Consider the following 22,092-nt stretch of genomic DNA (forward strand, 5'->3'; position numbering starts at 1 on the left):
ACAGGCCTCCACTGAAAAAGGACACCTGTGTTCAGTTGGACTTTCCCAGTAAATAAATGTCAATAAACAACTAAAAAATAAATAAATTATATAAAGAGTTCTCCATTGTGTATAGTGTTCACCCCACCCCAACATTTCTCTGCTGCATTATTTATTCTATTAATTTTTCAATGCCTTCAAAGCAGAATATAACCAATTATCCCTGGTGCTGAGTGTCATCCACCCACCACTGTTGCTGGATTTGGTCTTTAGTGGAGTATGGAAGTATGACAGCCCTTAGCACACATTCATGTATATACAAACAGCCGCTCCACCTGATCATACTCATGGACACACTTACCCATCCATCCACACACGCAAACCTACAGAAACACAAACATGCACACACACATGCACACACACACATACATACACACACACACACACACACACACACACACACACACACACACACACACACACACACACACACACACACACACTTATACCTCTACATCAACTCACACGTGCAGTTACACACATACACAGGTGCACACAGCCCCCGACACTTCCCATTCATTAAACTCTCTGTCATTTACCTCTAACATGATCAGCTGAACATGTGTTTTTGGCCATATTCATTACCACTGGCAGACAATGTAACTTGTGCTGCTGCATAAATGTCTTACTGCTGACATTTCAGAGTGGAGAGTACATGACTAGTTAGTTTAGGCAACTCCCATGGAATGACTTATTAGCATTTATGGTATGTTACAAAGACAGCCCACCATGGTGCTCCACGTCTTTGTGTTGCAGTACTGTGGTAGGGCTATGTCTTAACTGGAGATAGCTAATGCAAGGTGTACACCAAGCATACACTTTGTGGTAACCTTTCTGAATTTGGCACAAAGTGCCATGAATAATCTGCAGTATGTTCTCTTAGTACAACTGACTTATATCTTGCAAATATCACTGGCTGTAGTACATGTGACTGAATGTGCCATTGCAGTGTTATAACCATTATACAAGGTAATGTATGTGTGTGTGTGTGTGTGTGTGTGTGTGTGTGTGTGTGTGTGTGTGTGTGTGTGTGTGTGTGTGTGTGTGTGTTAATTCCAATAAATTTTATGTGAAAGTACAGGTCAATCTTCAAATCAACTTTGACGTAGACTATCATGTATATAATCATGTGTGATTTTATGTTTTCGTCTGGACTTAAGTCTAACAGCAGTCAAGTACAGATGGATATGTCAGTCCAATAGGATCCATTTATATTTCTGTCTTATACAATAACATGAGGATGGAGTAACAGTAAATGTGAACATGGAATAAAAAAAGCTTCTGTCAGTATTAACATAAGAATGTTTTACAGTAACAGCATGTATTTTGGGTTTGATCTGTAAGTATGTGCATTGCAGGATGTCTGTAGACATATCACTATGCAGGTAATCAACAGATGTCATTCAGTGCTGAATTGGCCTTAGGCTGGTGGTAGTGACAGTAGTGGCTGCAGACTCTGAATAGCCCTCAGGGCAGTGCATCACACAGGAATATAACATCATAAATAACCATGCATTGACTGGGCTAGTAGCAACAAGAATGAGGCTGTGTGCCTTCAGAGTGACAGAATCTATGAGAAAATATATAACACTATGTTTGAAATCTTAGTAGTTGTTGAAACATCTGTATATGCAGTTATCATGTTCATACAAGGTTACGGATTCATGCCAGATATATGCTGTCCACATGGTGGCATCCTGAACTGTAAGATAAATTTTTGTGGAAGATATTGACAATATTTAGAGACACTCATAATGTTTCTCAAGAAAAATGAAGATATTTGTCTTGTACATTATATTAAAAAAGGCAGGTTTTTGACATGCTACAACATTTTGGCATTGTTGTTGAGTGTGTGTGTGTGTGTGTGTGTGTGTGTGTGTGTGTGTGTGTGTGTGTGTGTGTGTGTGTGTGTGTGTGTGTGTGTATGAGTGTTCAAGGGCTAGGGTTAGAAGAAGAGCTAGGAGAGGGGGATAAGTTAGTGTTGTGCTTAAGTAATTGTATATTTGAAGTGTGTGCAAATATCTTGCTTAGTGGTACTATTAGGAAAAGATCTTTAGTAACCAAATGTGTATGGCTGGGATTAGGGGCAGTGGTAGGATAAGAGTTAACTCACATGAATAAGGTTTTGCAAAGAGGCAATAGTGTAATGGCCACTGGAAGGTGCTACTACCTTACCATTTATACAGGCATGGTGATAGAAGGGGGCACTAATGAAGTTGAAGTAAGTGAGTGACATGGCTAGGTGATTCTAGTGAGACTGTATGGGGGTGGTGACTAGTGCTTACTGATGGGGTTAGGTGACCATCTATAGATGATACTTGCTGTGTACGGCTTATGGACACAGCTCCTGCAGATGCTGCTGCACTGTAGAAATGTGGTTCTACAGGTTTGGTGGACCCCCAGACAAGAAAGATGCAGACTGTGAACATCCCATCCATGGGGTTGTCTCCTCTGAGAAATATCACAGGCAAAAACACCTGCTGGCAAATATGAAGGCAATTTGCATGACTGTGATGAACTTGCAATGCCATTACAAGACCACCAACCAGAGTACATCTGCATGCATAGCCATGGAGGACCACACCTGGGTCAACACATGTAGAAAGTATGGAGACATTAGCAGGGCTTGTGCTTGATCTGCCTGCATTGAGAGGTGCTCCCACAGTGGATGAAGATGAGCAATGGCCTTAGGAACCAGGAACTGTGACTGCTGTGATACATGGTTATGAAGGCACTCCAGTGCCTCTCTAATATCAGGAACTAAAACAAAAAGTCAGCAGAGTGAGCTAAAAACTGTTTAAACTGTAGAAAAACAAAAACTGTATAAACTACAAAATACTCAGAGTCGTAGAACCAAACTGATCTTTATTATAGTGTCTAGCGCTTTCATCCCCTAACACAGGAACTTCATTAGAACAAGAAAAAAACACCAAGTCATCCAAAACATATAACATCCCAGTTTATATGTCAATTCAAAATTATCCAATAAAAACTTATATTTTTACTCTTTACAGTTTAAAGAAACAACTACATGAAACAATACTAATGTATTGGACATACTCTAAAAAAAAAAAACAAATGTTGGTGCTACAACAAACAATGTTTCCAATCTCATTATGCATAACATAAAAAAATAAAAATGAAAATAAGTATACAGTGACATAAATATTCCAATTAACACCATCATTTAGATAAAAAAGAAAAACCTTAGCATGGTCTACAAATTGTAAGATATTAACTTCAAAAGACAGTTAATGGAAACTATATCATTCAACCCTCGATAATTATGAGCATTTAAATATAATTGCTTCCATGGCTCTTTTTACTCAACTAACTCAGACCAAGGACCACCCCTAGGATCCCTATGAATTAGTTCAATTACAAAGAAAAAAAATTATGGGAATCATTGACTTGTATATGTCTATATGACACTACTAGCTTTCTCTTCCCTATATCATAAAAATGCTTATATGTAAGTTTCCTCTTAGCTTAGTTTTGCCCACATACAACCCTGGGCATTGTTGACATTTTGCCACATAAAAATAACCCCTTAGGTGAAGCAATTAAAGTGGTCTCTAGCATTTATCACTTGCTTTCCTACCAAAATAGAGCATTCGGTTAAAATGATTTAGCACTGGTTACACTATCCACACTTAAAAGTGTCCCTAGTTTTATTCTTGTCAGCATTATCTCCATATACCTTTATGCCCATATTTTCAAAATAATTTTTCAAACATTTACCCCTTTCAAAAATCAGTCTGGGTGATCCACCCAATATCTCCCTAAACTCATAATTACCCATAAGTAAATCTCACTTCTTATCCAAAATTTGCTTGACAGCCAACCTGTCAAAAATAAACTATATATTGACTCCAACTAGAAAACCTTTTCCATTTGCTAATATATGATTTTCTAGTAGCAGGCTTTCTCTCCTCCATCAGAACCTGCTCCACATTTTCAGTAAACTGGTGCCTAAAAGCAGTTAAGACCCTGTCATCCAGGCAGTGAACTGAGGATGATTAACGTTGGGATGTATCAAACACCCCTTTTCTTGTGTAGTAGATCTATTCCATGAGGAAGCTTGTGCTAATTAAAAAAAGTAATAAAGCTTAGTCATAGTCTGTAATATCAATCTTATCATCATTTCCAGTGAGACTACTTACAATCCCAGTAACCATTAAGTGACGGTATATCCCAGATGCCCTTTTAGAAACAACTTCTTCCAAAATTGGGTCTATAAATCTATTAGAATACACCTGTCTAATAAACATATTAACTAAAATTTCACATTCATAGGTGTTTGCTAGCCTAACAACCACAGGGGCCCTTTTTATCCAAGCCATGCATCCTGAATCTGTGACAAGTTCTCATACCCTTGATAAGTGTAAGCAGGGACTTGGGAGATAAAACATTTACAAGCTGGAGCCTGGGTGATGAACCAATTACAGGCTGCCTCTGTCCATTAGAAACATAGGTTCCAATCCAGGGATGAATTTCCTGTTACCCATCCAATTGTCCAAGTTACACTTGAATTGGATTAGGGAGGAACTCTACTTCACATGGATGGGGAGCCTGTTCCAGTCACAGGGTAGTCTCTGGGATGCACATCTGTCTGTCCAGCAGGTCGTATTTATAACAAAGGCAAGGTTTATGTCTTTTGAATGGATAATTATTGTGCTGTTTGTTTTGCAGATATGCAGGAGGTCCAGTAAGGCAGGGTCTGACAATGCCTTGTATGCAAGGTAGAGATCTCCTTTCATCAGCCTATAGGAGACAGAATACAGGGATAGGGCCTTGAGGCAGTCTGCACAGAGCATGTTACATACTCCCTTTATTCTTTTAGTGAGGAACATCTATGGACATTCCAACTGCTATATTTACCTGATTAGGTAAATACCAAAGGGGGCATTGTACTCAATGACAGGTCTTTTGAATGCCAAATACAGTGGAAAAATTACTTCCTTGGACCTAGATGCCTTACCTTTGACTTATAAGTTGCACAACATATAATGATTTTCTCAATACTGTAGAAATATGATGGTCAAAGGCTAGATTGCTATGTGTGTGTCCCCAAGTCCCTGACTACTGAGTCAACTATTAGAGGTGTGTTGTCAACATAATAGTTACCAGGGGTGGATGACTTCCTCAAGGATACTATTTTGCATTTCTTGGTATTAAGTTTTAGTCCATAGCTCTGACACTAGTTATTTTTCTGTGTCAGCCCTTCCCAGAGAACATTTGTGTCAGTGGAAATTCTATGACTGCTCCTACTTTGCAATCATCTAAAAATTTAGTCAGCCAAAGGCCAAAGACATTGGCCTTGATTTCACAGAAGTAAATGCCAAAAATGAGAGGTCCCAGGACTGATTCCTGAGGGAATCCACTTGTGACTGGCCACTTTGTAGAGCTGGACTCTGCAGTTGTAACTTCCTGGAGCCTATCTGTGAGCCAGCTGGCTATCCATTGGGTGACATGGGAGTTTATATCTAACTTTTTGAGTTTGTCAACAATGCTGAGATGGGTATTGTGTCAAATGCCTTATCCAGGTCAAGGTAGGCAGTGTAAACAATTTCCCCCTCATCCATTGCTTTGGTGACTTTCTCAAATATGCCCACTGGGTTGAGTAGGCATGACCTGCCCTTGATGAAACAAAATTGGGTTGTGTCCAGTGTTTGGAGGTTTCTTGTCATTACTGATCATTTCCATGATAATTATTTCCATGGTTTTGCATATGAGACTAGTGAGACTTATGAAAGTGTAGTTTTCAGGGTCTGTAGATGGTCCAACTTTGTACAGAGGGATTACTGCTGCTGTTCTCCATTTATGAAGCCCAAAAATGTGTCATAATCCGTAACTATTTATGCCAGTCTAGCCAGCTGGTCCTTACAAATAGCTTTTTTCCTGATGTAGGGGGCGGCAGGTTGTAAAATGTAACAGTGAATTAGAATAGGTAGGCTTTCTAAAAATATTGGATACAAATCTATTATTAATAATGTACTTTTTAATTTCCAAATCCATGTAATTAATGGCAGTCAAATTAACAGAATGGGTAAATTTTAGAAATTCAGTTGTCAAATTAATATAGGTGAGAACTCAATCTATATTAGATGAATCATCTATCCGGAGAATAACTATATCATCTAGAGATCTAGTTTAAAATGACCATGACATGCTATAGGGGCTGTCAAAAAGGTAATTTTCTCCCACTGTGTTATCACTAAATTCATGAAAAGTGGGGCATAGACAGCCCCCATAGCCACTCCTGCTCTTTGCCAATAATATTGTTTTTCCAGTTATATACAATTATTTGTCAAAACAATTTCCATCACGTTAATCAACAAATTAATCTCAGATGAACTCAATTCTTGATTATCACATAAATAGTCATAAAACCAATCTAGTCCAATTCTGTGGGGTATTACTGTAAATAGATCTTTAACATTTATCGTAAGAAAAATAGAATCACCCAAATATCGTATACCATTAAACATGATCAAGAAATCCCAAGAGTCTTTAGAACTGTAAGAAGCCATCTTACTTAAATTCTTTAGCCTTAAACTAATGTAATATGCTAGTTGAGCCAGGTATTATACAACCTGACTTACGTCACCATGCACATGTATATTACATCTATTATTTCAGCCATGGCAGTGGTGGCATCTGCCTATGCTTGTATGACTGCCTTGCACATCTATTGCATAATCTCCTCTGTGACATCTAGTTTTGACACCAGTTTTACATTGTATGTGTATTCCCTCACATCACTGTGTGTGTGAGATGCCTACCAAGAGACATAGTTCACCACACAGGTCCTCAGCCAAACATTTGGTTGGCTACTGCTGCCAGTATCTTTACGATCTCTTTTCCCTTCATCATTCCAACGCTGCCAATGCTTCCCATGTCCCTGAAGCATGCTGCTGTGGATCCACTCCTGCCGCAACAGAAATAGAAATACCATACAAATATGTAAGCTTCTCCACCATTGGCCTGTGTACCCCTACAATAACAGATGAATAACATATCTGTATGCTGTGTTCTACTTTATCCATTTCTGTAGAAATGCTTTACAACCCCATTATGCTTCTTGTCTCCCTGTGTACAGGTTGTTGTGGTTCATATACCAACTTTAAATAGTTAATACCACACATATGCACTCACCCTTGCCACAGATGATGTAGAACATTTTCCTTGTGGATACAGTTATGCTTTGAAATGCAGATCCACTCAGTATGGTTGTGAAAACATAGTAGCATGATGGGCACCGAGGTGTTAATGATGGTTTATATAATGTTATTTTGGAGTTTGTAGCACACTAGTTGTGCTGAGCCAATTTCAGGGAAATGTATCCGAATCATATATTTATTGCACTGTGTTTGAACTCTCAGCTGTGATACAGAGATTGTATATAGCTGTGCACACCCATTATTGACTGTGAAACAGTGTGCACATATGTGGGTAGTACTGTAACCTCCACTGTGCTGTGACTTTTTTGCAGATTGCAATGTGGCTCCTAGAAGCATCATGCACTAAAATTAGGTTACTTCATACTGTCACATTGCTGGTCATTGCATTTTAGGTTGTTTCGGCAACATGAGTGGATACGACTCTGCTACAATTTTCCACTTGCTAGCAACCCATGAAGTGGCTCTGGCTTCTGAAAGAGGTGACTATGGATGTGCTCCCAAGTGGTGCAGGATGGAGTCAGAAATTTCCTTCACCTCCCTCACAGGCACCATCCTGAGCACTTTCTGGGGGACTCATATGAATGGGACTCAATACAAGTTGGAAATCTGGCACTGCCTTGCCAGGGCAGTGAAGGATGCCATGGCATCACCTGGTCTGCTAAGCAGTTCCAGTTATCCTTACAGAGAACTGAAGAAAATCCACCCTAATTTTCTCCAATAATAGGAAGGAAAGGTTAGGGAGAGTTCTGCAGTATGAGTAACTACATAATGCCTTGCTATACATGGGTAATCATTTTTATACATCTATATGAATTTATTGTTATTCAAGGAAATGTGTTTTTGTTCTTTGTTTGTTTTGCAGCACTTGATGAAATTAGGGAAGATAGGCTGATATGTCAGAGGAGGCTAAGCTAGTCTGCCTATCCAGGTAGTGGGGTACTTACATAGAATTGGTATTATACATGCAAATCTCATACATACCTGCTTCATTGCCCATATTTATATTGCTACTTACTAGTTTAATCATTGACAACACCTTCCCTTGCTTATATGTCGCAACGTTGTACCTACCAATGGACCTACTGTACTATTCCCCCCAAACTATGTATTCCCAACAGTGCTGTGGTGATTCTGACTGGGCTGACTGCAGTTTTATATTACAGTCATGGGTGTTTTTGTCTGCTATATGGTTGGCTTCATAGCTATAAAGTCTGTAATTGCCCTTTTGTCTACTGTATGCTTTGCCTCATAGCTATAAAGTCACTAATTGCCCTCCCTGCTCTTACTGCATGGTGCCTTTGTCAGCCAGCCATGGATTACACCTACCCTTGCCATTCAGCTACTTATGCTTGTGTTACTATACCAAGTGTGTTACTACATAACATGGGCGTGCATTAGTCAGGCAGGTGGGTGATGCATAGTGATGACTGTCAAATGTAACTGGGTCATATTATCACCCATTTTCAATGTACCATGTGTGTTCATTTTGGAAGGTTGGAGCAGGGTACACTTGGTATGGTTTAAAAAGTGCCACACAGGTAAGCTTTTGTTAGGCTATGGATGACTCCTTCTGTTAACCTCTTCCAAACTGAGAACTGCAGATTAGGAGGGCAGTGCTATCCAGCTTTGATTCCACTTGCATTTAAACTGTTTGACCCTCTTGATCTGTGCCACTGTCCCACTTGTAGGTGAGAGTCAGGTGGCATGTCACCCTGCCCATTTTGCCATACTTTTACAGTACACATGTGTCATGCCTCTGTATTGCCCTTGCTTTGCCATTGCATAAATAACTATATTTTACTCCTCCAGGTCTTTGCTGCCATATGGTACAAAATACAGTGCTGATAATTGCTTTTACTCTTTTATTTTTCTCACATTATCTTTCATTATTTTACTTTCTTGTCTTACCTCACTTAATAAACATTCACATTTTATACAGTATCATCAGTGGCAGTGGTTGAGGAGAGACAGCAGATCCCATGCCATGCATTTGCCTTACTATTATCTGCTGGTCCCCCAGTGGGCAGCCTCTCTACAGGTTGATGAAGGTCAACACATGGAGGCAACCTGGTGGTTGCAATGGTGGCCTTTGATGCTGTGTCTGTGGCTGGGTGGTGCAGAATTCTTATTAGTGGGTGCCACTGAGGGGCTCAGTTGATCACCTGGTAGAAAGTACAGGACCTGGAAGTGGATAATGGTGGATTAGCAGCTGGACACCTGCATTGGCAGCCTGGAGCACATCCTTGAGTAACTTGCAGAGTCACACTCTCACTTGGCACTGCATACCATGCCAGCATTTTCACTCTCTACAGAAGTAACTGACCTCTGACTGGACAGAGACTGATCTTGCCAATCAACCATTACTCTACATCATGTTGCTCCCTTTATTGTGTTTCCTTACCACCCATATTTGTGGTCTAATCCTCTCCATCATCAATTGTCTTCCCTCTTTTTCTGCGTTTCCTTTGTGTTCCAAACCATTTGTGTCAGCACTTTTTATTTTCGTCTTTGTCTGCCTTTTATATCTTTGTTTCTGTCCCTGATGCCATCCCTATAGCCTTCCTCTTACCCACACCATTTCCATGCAACCTTTCTCCTTTACCCTTCTTAAATACAAAGCAGGCTGCTACCCCACCAAAAATATCACCTTCTTCCCTCACCTTATGCCACTCTTCCTTTCTTCTCGCCATTCTATGTGTTCTGCTTGCTCTTTCTCCTGTTTGCCCATTTCCTTCATATTAATATTTAGACCACAGTGTTGCATTTCTTCTGTAGCCTGTAGCTGTCTGTCAGCTGTGCTAATAGTGGTGCATCAATGAATATGTATATGTATAATATCACAAACATGCCACATGTACACCATAAGACCCATGAGTTCATGTGACCTAGATTCCAGGTCTTTGCAGATTATCTTCACTTCATGCCAGGAAACTGACTGCTTATGCAGCACTCATCACTCTGTGTCATCTATTCTGTATGCCTAATCACTTTCAGACTGAATTGTACTCTATTGCTTGTGCTACATTCTGCTGTGTGGCCACAATACTTTTTTTCCTGAATGTCAGCCTTGGAATTAGAGCAGCATTGTATTATACAGTTTGCTATGGCTGTGGTAGTTTTAAAGTTGTAAAACGTTTAACATTGCATTGAGTCTTCTTTGTATTTTGGATTCACAAAACTACTATGCATCATTTAGTCATGTTATGTTATTTTTTCACAATGTAACTACTCTTTAAGCCATTTAACATCATCTTCAGATTGTGGTATCAGTATGTCTTCAGAGTTGCTTGCCTGCAACACTGTCATGTTGTTTTATAATCCAGCTCTTAGTTTCAGACCAGTCTGAAAGATATAAAAAATACATTTTGCAGTGATGTTTTCTATTGTATTGCTTACTATTACCTTGAATGGTGGTATAATTGAAGTTGCTTGTGAAATCTACAGTTTTGCCAGAGTTATACTCATTTTTCAGGTGATAGCCAAATAGGAAAACTGCATCAACATAGCCCCGTACATAATCACTGGGAATCTGGAAGAAAACAAACCATTAAAAATGTTGCAATTTCCGTCTGATTGAAGAAGAGTTCAACAAAGGTACAGCATAAGCTTAATTATATTATTGCAGATCTATGACATTGTCTTAAAAAGGGAGAATGCAGAATATTTTGCTAATAAAAGTATTTAAAATAAATGCATCTTTGCAATTAATTATACCATTGGTAGCTGTATTGGGACATGTGGCAGCCATTGTATTATAAACAAGCCAGTAAGGTTAAGCATTTTACTTGGCTTTTGCATAATAATTGGGTTGATTTGTACACCTGCAAGTGACAAAACAGTTTTGCAACCAGTGGTGCTCTCAGGTTCAGAGGTAGCACACCTATGGACACAGGTTTGGGGTATACAGAATCCTGTGCCAAACCTTCATTTCTGCTTTTATGTGTTTAACTCATGGCTTAGTCATGTTATGTTATATGATGTGCAGCACCTCCAATACCTTTCATAAACTAACTGGTCAGTGACAACATTCAGACGATGAAACTTCTACATACTGACCTGAATAATAAAAGCCTAAAGCACTACTGCCATCAGTCAGCAAGCCAGTGTTATTTTTGGTCATTAAGTCAGAGGGCTGATGACCTGCAATAAGAAGCAGAAGCAAGCAGCGGAAATGTGGTTCTGTGTCAAAACAGATTAAACACATCAGAAAGACTTATGTCATGTCTAAATACAGTAGCTGAAAGGTGTACCCTGATTACCATAGAGTTTTGTTCTTAAATGTTTGCTACAAAGCAGTTTTGAAACTCAGTGTGTGTGTGTGTGTGTGTGTGTGTGTGTGTGTGTGTGTGTGTGTGTGTGTGTGTGAGTGTGTGGGTGTGTGCCTGTGTGTGTGTGCCTTTTGTCAGTAAATTTTTCCTACTTTGTAAAAAATAATTAAAGTAATAAAAGATAAATTCATGTAAACTGCCGAAATCAAAAACACTATCACATCAAACAGGGATACCTGTACGCTGAAATAACTGATGGCTTTCACTGGCATAGAGGTTGCAGCACTGACTATAACCAAAGGAGATAGAAGTTTATGTAATGGGATCATCTGTCATGTGTATGAATAAGCTAACAAAGGTAAGCACTCCTATACTGGGTGAGTACATCGAGAGTATTACTGCCAAAGAAATGTCCACTTATGGAGAGAAGACTAGGCTTTGCACACAGTCATTCAGCAAACCAGAGTGAAGATGGCATGTTCAGAAAAGTATTAAAAATGGGAGTGGTGCTGCATGCATTATATGTTAAGCATGTCAGATCTGTCTGGGGTTTAATAGCCTAAATATATGCAGCAGCTGTAGAGAATGGCTACAAAGCACCTGAACACTACCACTACTCTGACAGTACTTAGATATCAAAAGACTAATCCCTCTCTGGACAAGAGGAGCTTTGTTATGGAGTAATGTGGCATCCTGCATTCAATATAATCAGTATAACAAGGAAGCACATGAGTTGGGCTTATAATCAAGCTAATATGGGCAGAGAAAATAAGAAACTAAAAAGAGTAAACAATTCATTCCAGTACAGAGTCTAGGTAGAAATAACATAGGGCAGAACAACACTTAAGGAGAAAACCATGCAGCCTTAATAAAATGTTAAAGAGTGTTAGAAGTTAAAGTGTGCAGGAACCATGTGAAGTTTAAACTCATTTCCATTTATATTAATTCATACTAAATAACAGAAAACTGTTCTGTATTAACAGGACACTACTGCAGCATAATCATTACAATTACTATTTCAAGTGGAATGACTAATGCTGTGAAAATAAGAAAATAGTTCTGCATAAATCTAAATGTTTCTGGCAGCATAGATGTATGGGTGTTCTATAAATTTAAGATTATTAACAACACTCCTACCAAAGTCCTCAAAAAGATTATCTGTTGGTTTTAACACATGTACTATCAACAGTAAAATAATGCAGTATTCCTTGTGAATCAACACTCTTGACATGGCCTTCACAGTAAACATTCATTCAAAAAATGTCAACAAGCTGATAATAGATATCAAAATATGTATGTATTTTATCATTCAGATTTAAAAAAAAAATCAGAAAAGATTCATCAGTCAGGCTGACTTCATCATTTTTATTTACAGAGTAGTTAGTAGCCCTGGTGTGACAAGTGCAACTATATTTTCAATTGAGTGAGAGCATAGGATCATAGGATCATTGGAGGATACTAGGCTAATAGCCATGGGGTCCTTACAAGCCTAGCCAAGAGTTTATCCCCAAAAAAGAAACCTCAGTCAGCACCTATCATCCCTGTCAACAAGGGACACAGGTGGAACCCCTGGGACAAATTTGTGGTTTCCCATCCACTCATCAAGGTTGCTTTTGAAGAGGGTCAACGAGGTATTCTATTTGACATGTATGGGAAGTCTATTCCAGAGATGGGGCAGCTTCTGGGAGACAAACCTGTCTCTCCATCAGGTTTTGTTGATGTTGCATATTAGATTTAGGCCTTTTGAGCAGGTAATGCAAGAGGAGTTAGACATACAGATATGGAGCATCTCTAGTAAGGCATGTTCTGATATTGCCTTGTAGGCTAGACACAGATCACCTCGGAGCAATCAGTACGATACAGAGTAGAGTGACAGTGATTTGAGCCTGTCCACATAGGACAGATGTTGGAGGCCATGGATTCTATTTGTCAGGTATTTCTGTGGTCTTTCCAGTCGGTGCAGGTGTTTGGACAGGTACATACCAAACGGGGTGTTACGCTCAATTATTGGACTAATGAGGGAGGAGTACAGAGAGGTAATAACCTTTTTTTTACTGGATGCAACCCCTTTACTTATGAGATGAACCAAGTAAAAGGCTTTTCTGACCACTACCACTACACGATGGTTGAATGTGAGATTGCTGTCAACCTGAGAACCCAGGTCTCTCATCACAGGCTGTGTGTTAGGGGCTTCCCGTGGATGTGGTAATCAGTAGGCGCTATGTTTTTGCCAAATGGTATGATAATACATTTTTTTGCACTTACCTTAAGGCCATGACTTTGGCACCAGTTATTTGTAGCTGTGAGGCCCTCTTGCAGTATGTTAACATCATTTGGGGAGTCAATGACGGCACCCAACTTGCAGTCATCCACAAACTTGGCCAGCCACAGGCCTTGTGTCTTTGCCTAGACCTCTGAAAAGTAGATGCTAAACAGTAGGGGTCCCAATACAGATCCCTGGGGGAACACCACCACTGACAGGTCTGCTGCTGGAGGTGGAGGCACCTATGTTGACCTTGTAGGTCCTATTGGTGATCCAGTTGGCCACCCACCTGATGAGAAAGGGATTTATGCCAAGTTGTGTTAGCTTTTTGATGATGCCTAAGTGGGAAATTGTGTCAAAGGCCTTGGCCAAGTCAAGGTAAGCTGTATGTACTGACTTCCCCTCATCCACGGCCTTGGTGACAGTCTCAAAGAAGCCATCCAGGTTCTACGGCAAGATATGCTCTTGACGAATCCGAACTGAGTGGAGTTAATTGTTTGAAAATTGACTATGTCCTTGTTTAGGAGATCCATAATAATACACTCCATGGCTTTACAGATCAGACTTGTCAAGCTAATGGGGTGATAGTTTCCAGGGTCAATAGTGGCACCACCTTTGTGCAAGGGGATGACAATGGCAGTTCTCCACTCTGCTGGAATGAAGACTGTACTTTTGCTGTGGTTGAATAGGGTGCTCAATGGTGAAGCTAGTTCTTGCTGGAGATGGTGCAGAATACAACCTGGGATACTGTCAGGTCCCATGGAAGCTGTGTTTTCTGCCTTGTATAGGGCCTTTAACACTTGATCTATGGAGATATGAGGTGCTGGACAGGTATCAGGAATGTTGAATGGACCTTTGCGGGGATGGGAGTGAAGTCTGCACTGAACCTATCTGCTAGCAGGTTGGCTAAATCAACAGGATCAGTGGAAGTGGCACTGTTAAGTACTAATTCAGAACAAATCTGGGCTTTGCCATGCAGGTTCCTGATGTAACTGAAGAAGGCTTTGTGGTTTCCCTTTGTTTCCCTTTGTTTCAGAGGCTAGTTTCAATTCATAATTGGCTTTGGAGGTTTTCACTAGTGATCTAATTTGCTTGTTGAGGTTGAGGAGGGAGTTTTTCCAATTTGGAATTTGGTCCATTTTACCCTTGGACAACAGTTTCTTCTTTTTGTTGTAAAGCCTTTTGATAGAGGATGCCCACCAGACAGGCTTGTGTTTCCTTGAGGAGCAGGTTTTAGTTCTGTTGGGTATGGCTGAGTCCATGCAGTTGTACAGGTGCTTATATACTGCATTTGTGTACTGTTCAGCATAGTTATCTGCATCCTCTCAGGGGGTGGTGGTGTGAAGCTGCTGATACCCTCCCTTAGGAGGTTGTAGTCAGCTTTTGAGAAGTTTTTTAGCCTGGTTATGGCTGGTAGGGGTTGGAGGGGATGGGTGGAATAGAAATTTCGAATAAAACAGACTGATGAGCTGATCTCATGAAATAATAATTCAGAATATAGACTCCATCCCACATATTTTCTGAACATATATATAAAATGGTATAGAACAAAAAAAGTATTCAAATTATATTATCATGTATAAATAATAATAATATAAAGAAGCTAGTAAGAAAAAAAATAACTTCATAAAAGCATACAATCATAATCAGTCTTAGAATTTCTCCTTTTTTCATTTTACCCTTCTTCGTAAATGTGTAGGACATTGGCATTTGTAGTGTTATTTGTAGTAATTAGCATGTTGAATAGTGACAATCCCAAACCAGGAAATAAAAAAAAAAAATCACAGTTCATAATATAATACAATGAGCTGTCTTACATTACCATCTAGTGGCTGAAAGCAAAAGCTGCTTATGAATATCAGTCATTTGTTACCACTATTAAATGACTAATTCAAAATGTATCATTTAGTTTTGGGTGGAATAAAATTCCTATATTAATAACCCAGTGTCTTTCCTTAGGAATCCAGTCTAATATGCAATTTATATTTCTTTGATATAGTACCAAATCTATTATCTGTTTATCTATCTATTTAACTAGCTTTCCATATCAAGACAATAGCGGAAGAGGGATATCTTATAATATATTTACAAAATTATAAAGGTATAACTGAATCAACAAGAATGTATAAGTATAAGCCACAGGCAAGCCAACATTAAAATCCAGACAAAACTTAGGGGAGAATTCATAAAGGTACTGTGATATGTATACTATCATGTGCACGTTGCAGTAACCTTTTTAAATTCAGAAGCAGCCTTAACACAGTCTTGCAATGTGCTCTATCGTGAAAATGAGCAACACCACATAGGATTGGCTTCACAGCTATGCTGAAAGCTAATGAGGCAGTCCAGAGGAAAGGCATATTGAACTAACCAGGTACTCTTTCTCTCAGAACTACCTCCAGGAAGTCATCTACACTTTGAGCAGTTGAGGAAATCTCCCAGTGTGTGGATCGGCATGACAGGCCCCACCATGTTACTGCAGTAAACATGGCCAAAAGGCTGTTCTTCTACTGAGAGTTAAGAGTAGTATGGGGATTGAGGGGGTAGGGGATAAATTAGCCACCGGGGATAATACAATTATACCATTATGGCAACAACATCAGTACAGGGATTGGGTTGTGGGGAAACACTAGACATCAGGAACAATATAACTGTGCCATAATAGCACCAACAATACAGGGATCAGGGGTGAGAGGAACACTAGCTACCAGGATGTACTCTAAATTCTTGAGCCATAACTCAGGGACAATTCTGGGGACTGTTGTGTGTGTGTGTGTGTGTGTGTGTGTGTGTGTGTGTGTGTGTGTGTGTGTGTGTGTGTGTGTGTGTGTGTGTGTGTGTGTGTGTGTGTGTGTGTGTGTGTGTGTGTGTGTGTGTGTGTGTGTGTGTGTGTGTGTGTGTGTGTGTGTGTGCGTGTGTGTATGTGTACATGTGTGGAATAATGACTGGAGGAGGGAGATGCCAGTGCTTACACAATGCAATAGCAGCAGTTAACTACCGCAACATGCAGATCAGCAATTATCTGCATTTTATGGTAGTAGCTGGCTAATGTGTCCTTGAATTGCAGTATAACATGTAGGAGCATTACCCTAGGCTCTTTAATGAATCCATAGGTAAGTTGTGTAGAGAAATAATTAACATGCTGTGAAAACTTTGAAATAATTTAAATACCCTTAAACTAACACTGAGAAGTAGAAATGTTAAAATCGTGGTCATCTTCATCAAAAACTGCATCCGGAGTTATTAATATGCATTTACTTTATGCAATGAAGATACTGAAAAAATTTATGACCACCTTTAAGATGTTAAGGTTAATTAAGTCAATGCCTATATAGAAACAGGGACTCTGATGGCAGGTAAGAAATGCTTGGCCTACCTAGTCTAACAGTTCACTACCTATTGTTTAAGCAACAGCTCTTTCTTAACATGATTCTTTTTTCATTTATCTCACCCATGAAAAAACTGCTTATACCTGCAACATGAATTATTTAATTCCTTGCCTGTTTTGACTCAACTGCATGTTTAGAAAAATTGTTCAGATCATTCATTATCATTTTGTTAATGAAACTGCAATTACTTGTGTTTCTCTGTTGGATTTCCACCTTGAAAGTTCAAACTGTATTTCATTTTGTCATATATCATTATTTATTTAGACTTATGCTTCCTACTTGGGTTCTGTGTATTTAAATTGCCTAATATACTTAACATAAACTTCTTAAAATTAGGGTATAAAGGCCTAATTTTAAGAAGTTTATGTTCGGTATATTGGAACAGTTACAAATAAACCCTATGGGAGGTGACTGGAAAACTTTGCTGAACAAAAATGAGTTGGAGTGGCAACTTAGGTTAGCAGCCACCTTCCCACCAGGAATAAATGAACGTGTTTCCATTACACCTGTACTACACATTAAGGCTATTAAGTTTTAGAACAGTTTTATTATAGTGCTAGATAAAGACTTTTAAGATTTATTTTTTAAACTTGACAATCTTAATGAGTACAACAATTTAAGGCATTGCATATAAATAATTTTAGCTCTAATTATATGCAGTACATGATACACATTTTAGATTTGTGCACCAAGTATAAAGGGTTAAACAACTTGCTGGCTGGTTTTAATGGATTAATTGGGATTTTAATATCCAACCAATGGGAAGCACTACTTGTACTTAATTCTTATATATAAATAGAAGAAAAAGTTTGAAATGTTGATTCTTGTTTTATTCTGATGAAGTGTCCACCAGATGGTCAAAAGTGCTAAATAACTTTATTATATTAAATAAAATATGTGGATTTTAAACCTTCAAGACCCTCATTCGTGATGCATTTTTGGTATAGCTTCTTGGCTGCATTTTAACACATTACTCTGGTTTCTGCCTATATAGCTTGGTACAGCAATGTAAGTACTGCTTTACCTTGTATTAATTTTTCTAACAGTGAGGGCCAGTATTTTTTCAGTAAGCTACAGCTGGAGCATTTAGCTATAGGTCAGATTTTTCTTTAACTAGTCTGTGTCTATAACTGTCATTTTCACATTCTCTGTGCAGCATGTTTAATTTGTAACATTGTTTTCTTTATTGTATAAGTACAGTTTTATCTATTAAATGTTAAGATCATGTAGTTGAAATCTATTTATTTATTTATGCATTATTGTTATTTATTTTCTGAGAAGAGGATTATTGTTATTATCTACCACTATAGGTTGGCATAGTTGTGGTTTCCACCTCAACGTAGCCACACTGCTTTATCATACCACAGTATAATTTATATTTGGCTAAATCAAGAATGATTAAGTAACTAAACTGTATGAGTCCCTGCATATGTGTGTGTGTGTGTGTGTGTGTGTGTGTGTGTGTGTGTGTGTGTGTGTGTGTGCGTGTGTGCGTGTGTGCGTGTGTGTGTGTGTGTGTGTGTGTGTGTGTGTGTGTGTGTGTGTGTGTGTGTGTGTGAGAGAGAGCAACAGAGAGATATTGAGTGAGAGAGGAGAGTCCATATCTATCAATCTTCTCTGCCAAAAAAATTGGATCTGAATATGCTTTTCTTCAACATACATTATCAAAGCAATAGGAAGCGTAAGCCTGTTGTCCAGGTTTATTTGCTAACTGTAATCCTTAGTGATTTGTCAGAGATTAAAAAGTTCTTGCTAGAAGGATTAAGAATCTGAGGTAAATCAGGGCTGTTTTGCAAAACTAGGGACACTTGAGTGGGGCTGGCAGTTTCATTACTTTCTATTTTATGATTTTTCATTCATTTCATCACAACAGGTTAGGTGTATGCAGTCAAGAAAGTGCATGTAATTGCTAGGCACGTGTGTGTGTGTGTGTGTGTGTGTGTGTGTGTGTGTGTGTGTGTGTGTGTGTGTGTGTGTGTGTGTGTGTATGTGTGTGTGTGTGTGTGTGTGTGTGTGTGTGTGTGTGTGTGTGTGTGTGTGTGTGTGTGTATGTGTGCAGTTACATGAAATACTCATGCAACATATATTTTGAATGTAAAATATTTCCTCCAAGAATTACAGATGCCACAGCAATTTTAATGCATTAAGTAGATAGGTTCATAGCTTCATAGGTGTTTCTAGGCTAATGACCACAAGGGTCTTTTTAAGCCTAACTATGCATCCCAAATCTCTGACAAGTTCTCATACCCTTGATAAGTCCAAGCATGGGCCTAATAGATGAACCATTTACAAGTTACCTGTGTCCATTAAAGACATAGGTGCCAAACCAGGGATGAATTTCTGTTTTCCCAAACAATTGTTCAAGTTGCACATGAATTGGGTTAGGGAAGAACTTTGCTTCACATGGATGGGAAGCCTGTTCCATAGATGGGGTAGACTCTGATATACATACTTAGGTAGGTTCATAGGGAGGTAGTAGGCTATCTGCCCAAAGGCATTTATAAGCCTAGCCATAATGTGTTAGCTTTCACCGCCCCCTTAAATTAGTTCTCTGTGCCTCTGTCCAGCAGAGCCATTGAAGTGATCCCTGGGGTAAACATTCTGTTTCCCATCCAGTCATCAAGGTTTTCTTGAAGAGGGTTAGTGAGGAGCTCTACCTAATGTAGATTGTAATCTTGTTCCAGAGCATGGGAAGTCTCTGGGATAGGAATCTATCCCTCCAGCACGTACTATTTATTGTTGTGGTGAGGTTTAGATCCCTGGAACATGTGGCTCAAGGGGATATGGTTTTCTTAGGTGAAGCATGTCCATCAATTCTGGGTTGGACGTGGCCTTGTATGTCAGGCAGAGATCACCTCTGAGTAGGCGGTATGCAATCGAGTACAGTTGGAGTTTTTTCAGTCGAGCTGCATAGGGCATCTGCTTGAGGCCAGTGATCCTCTTGGTGAGGTACTTCTGTGGTCTTTCCAGTTGTTGCAGGTGTCTTGTAAGGTACATCCCAAATGGGGCAGTGTACTCTGTGAAGGGTCTGATGAGTGATGCATAGAGGGGCCCAATGACCTCTTTCAATCTGGATGCAAACCCTTTTGTGATTAGGTGGGCCACATAGAAGGATTTTCTAGCTACTTTGGCAATGTGATTATCAAAGGAGAGGTTACTATCTACTTGGGTCCCCAGATCCCTTATTACGTCTTCCGTATTTAGGGGACTACCACCTATGTGGTAGTTTGTGGGTACTTTGTTTTTTTCCAATGGGGATGACTATGCACTTTTTGGCATTTAGCTTGAGGCCATGGTTTTGATACCAGGTATCTGTCTCAGTGAGACCCTTTTGGAGGATGTCTGTGTCAGTTGGAGAGTCAATTATAGCCCCTAGTTTTCAGTCGTCTGTGAACTTGGTCAGCCATAGTCCTCCTGTGCTTGCCTGTACCTTGAGGAGCATATGCCGAACAGGAGGGGTCCTAGGACTGAGCCCTCAGGAATGCCACTTGTAACTGGTTTAGAGTCAGACCTAGCTCCCGCAACTCTTACCATGTGGGTTCTGTCCATGAGCAAGTTGGCAACCCATCTCGTAATGTAGGGGTTTATGTTCAGGCTGGTGAGCTTGTCTATAATACCTGAGTAGGGAATGGTGTCGAAGGCCTTTGCAAGGTCTAGGTAGGATGTGTTGACCACCTTTCCCTCGTCTGTAGCCTTGGTAACTGTCTCAAAGAAGTCCACCAGGTTTAGGAGGCATGATCTGCCCTTAACAAAGCCGAACTGGGTAGGGTCCAGTGTTTGGAGGTTTCCAATGTCTCTGTTAATGAGATCCATGATGATGTGCTTCATAGCTTTGCAGACCAAGCTAGTCAAGCTTATAGGGCGATAGTTCCTGGGGTCCGTTGTGGCTCCACCTTTGTGGAGTGGAATAACCGTTGCTGTGCACCACTCTGTGGGCACGTAGCCTGTGAAGTGGCTGAGTTTAAACAGTGTGTTCAGGTGAGGGGTTAGTTCATCTTTGAGCTCATGTAGGACGCAGCCTGGGACACCGTCTGTTCCCATTGATGCTGTGTTTTTGGCTTTGGAGAGGGCTGCTTTAACTTGAGTGTCTGTAATTTCAGGGGCACTACATTCTTCTGGTATAGTTATGGGCCCTTTTGGGGGTGAGAGGGGGAGGTGAAGTTTGCACTGAACCTGTCTGCCAGGATGTTGTTTTTTTCAGAAAATAAAGCAGATACAATCAAAAAAACACTTTAAATGCACAGAAATGGCTATCACACTAGAGTGTGCAGCCTACAACAGTTAAACAGGTCATTTAAACACAAAAACGACTTTGTTAAAATGCAGGCAGTAAAATAAGTACAATATGTATCTGAAACAAGCTTTTTAAATCACAGAAACTCTAGAAAATTGGCGTTTTAGGCAAAATTAGCTAAAGGCAGCAAGAAAATGCAGAAAAATCATACTTAATCACTCAAAAGTCTCTCTTTTGTATCTCTGCTGCTGTAGAACTCTGCAGGGCACCAGGCAGGAGCTTGCTGAGCTGTATACTAGCACAAAAACCTTGCAAATGCGGGTTTTATAGCAGGGAAATGAAAGAGATAGAAATTAGCCCAAAATGGCCAATAAACTACTAATTTCTGGGCTAAAACTACTCCTCCAGGGACAGATAGGCTGCTCAAAGCACCTTTTCTCACAGTGAACAGAGAAACTTCATTCTATCCAAGTAAGGTATGAGCAAACACAGAAACTTGTAACACAGCCCTGAATTCAGCACTAACCTGAAAACCGGACTATACTAGCTTAGAAAGGTAGAAAAATAAATATATATTTTTTCTTTTTTTGTTTTTTTCAGAAAATAAAGCAGATACAATAAAAAAACACTTTAAATGCACAGAAATGGCGATCACACTTGAGTGTGTAGCCTACAACAGTTAAACAGGTAATTTAAACACAAAAATGACTTTGTT

At 39.6% G+C, this 22,092-nt stretch overlaps 1 protein-coding gene across 1 annotated transcript in view; it reads right to left on the reverse strand.

The window, feature by feature from the left end:
• The window catches only part of LOC122814309 (heat-stable enterotoxin receptor-like), a 900,709-nt gene that overhangs the window by 772,469 nt on the left and 106,148 nt on the right, over positions 1–22,092 (reverse strand). Inside the window, exon 4 of the mRNA XM_044086899.1 lies at positions 10,626–10,752. Coding sequence (XP_043942834.1) covers positions 10,626–10,752 — 127 coding nt within the window. The remainder of the gene's footprint in view (positions 1–10,625; positions 10,753–22,092) is intronic.

The sequence above is a fragment of the Protopterus annectens genome, chromosome 1.part1 (assembly GCF_019279795.1).
Source record: "Protopterus annectens isolate FY-2018-M chromosome 1.part1, PAN1.0, whole genome shotgun sequence".
NCBI lineage: Eukaryota > Metazoa > Chordata > Ceratodontiformes > Protopteridae > Protopterus > Protopterus annectens.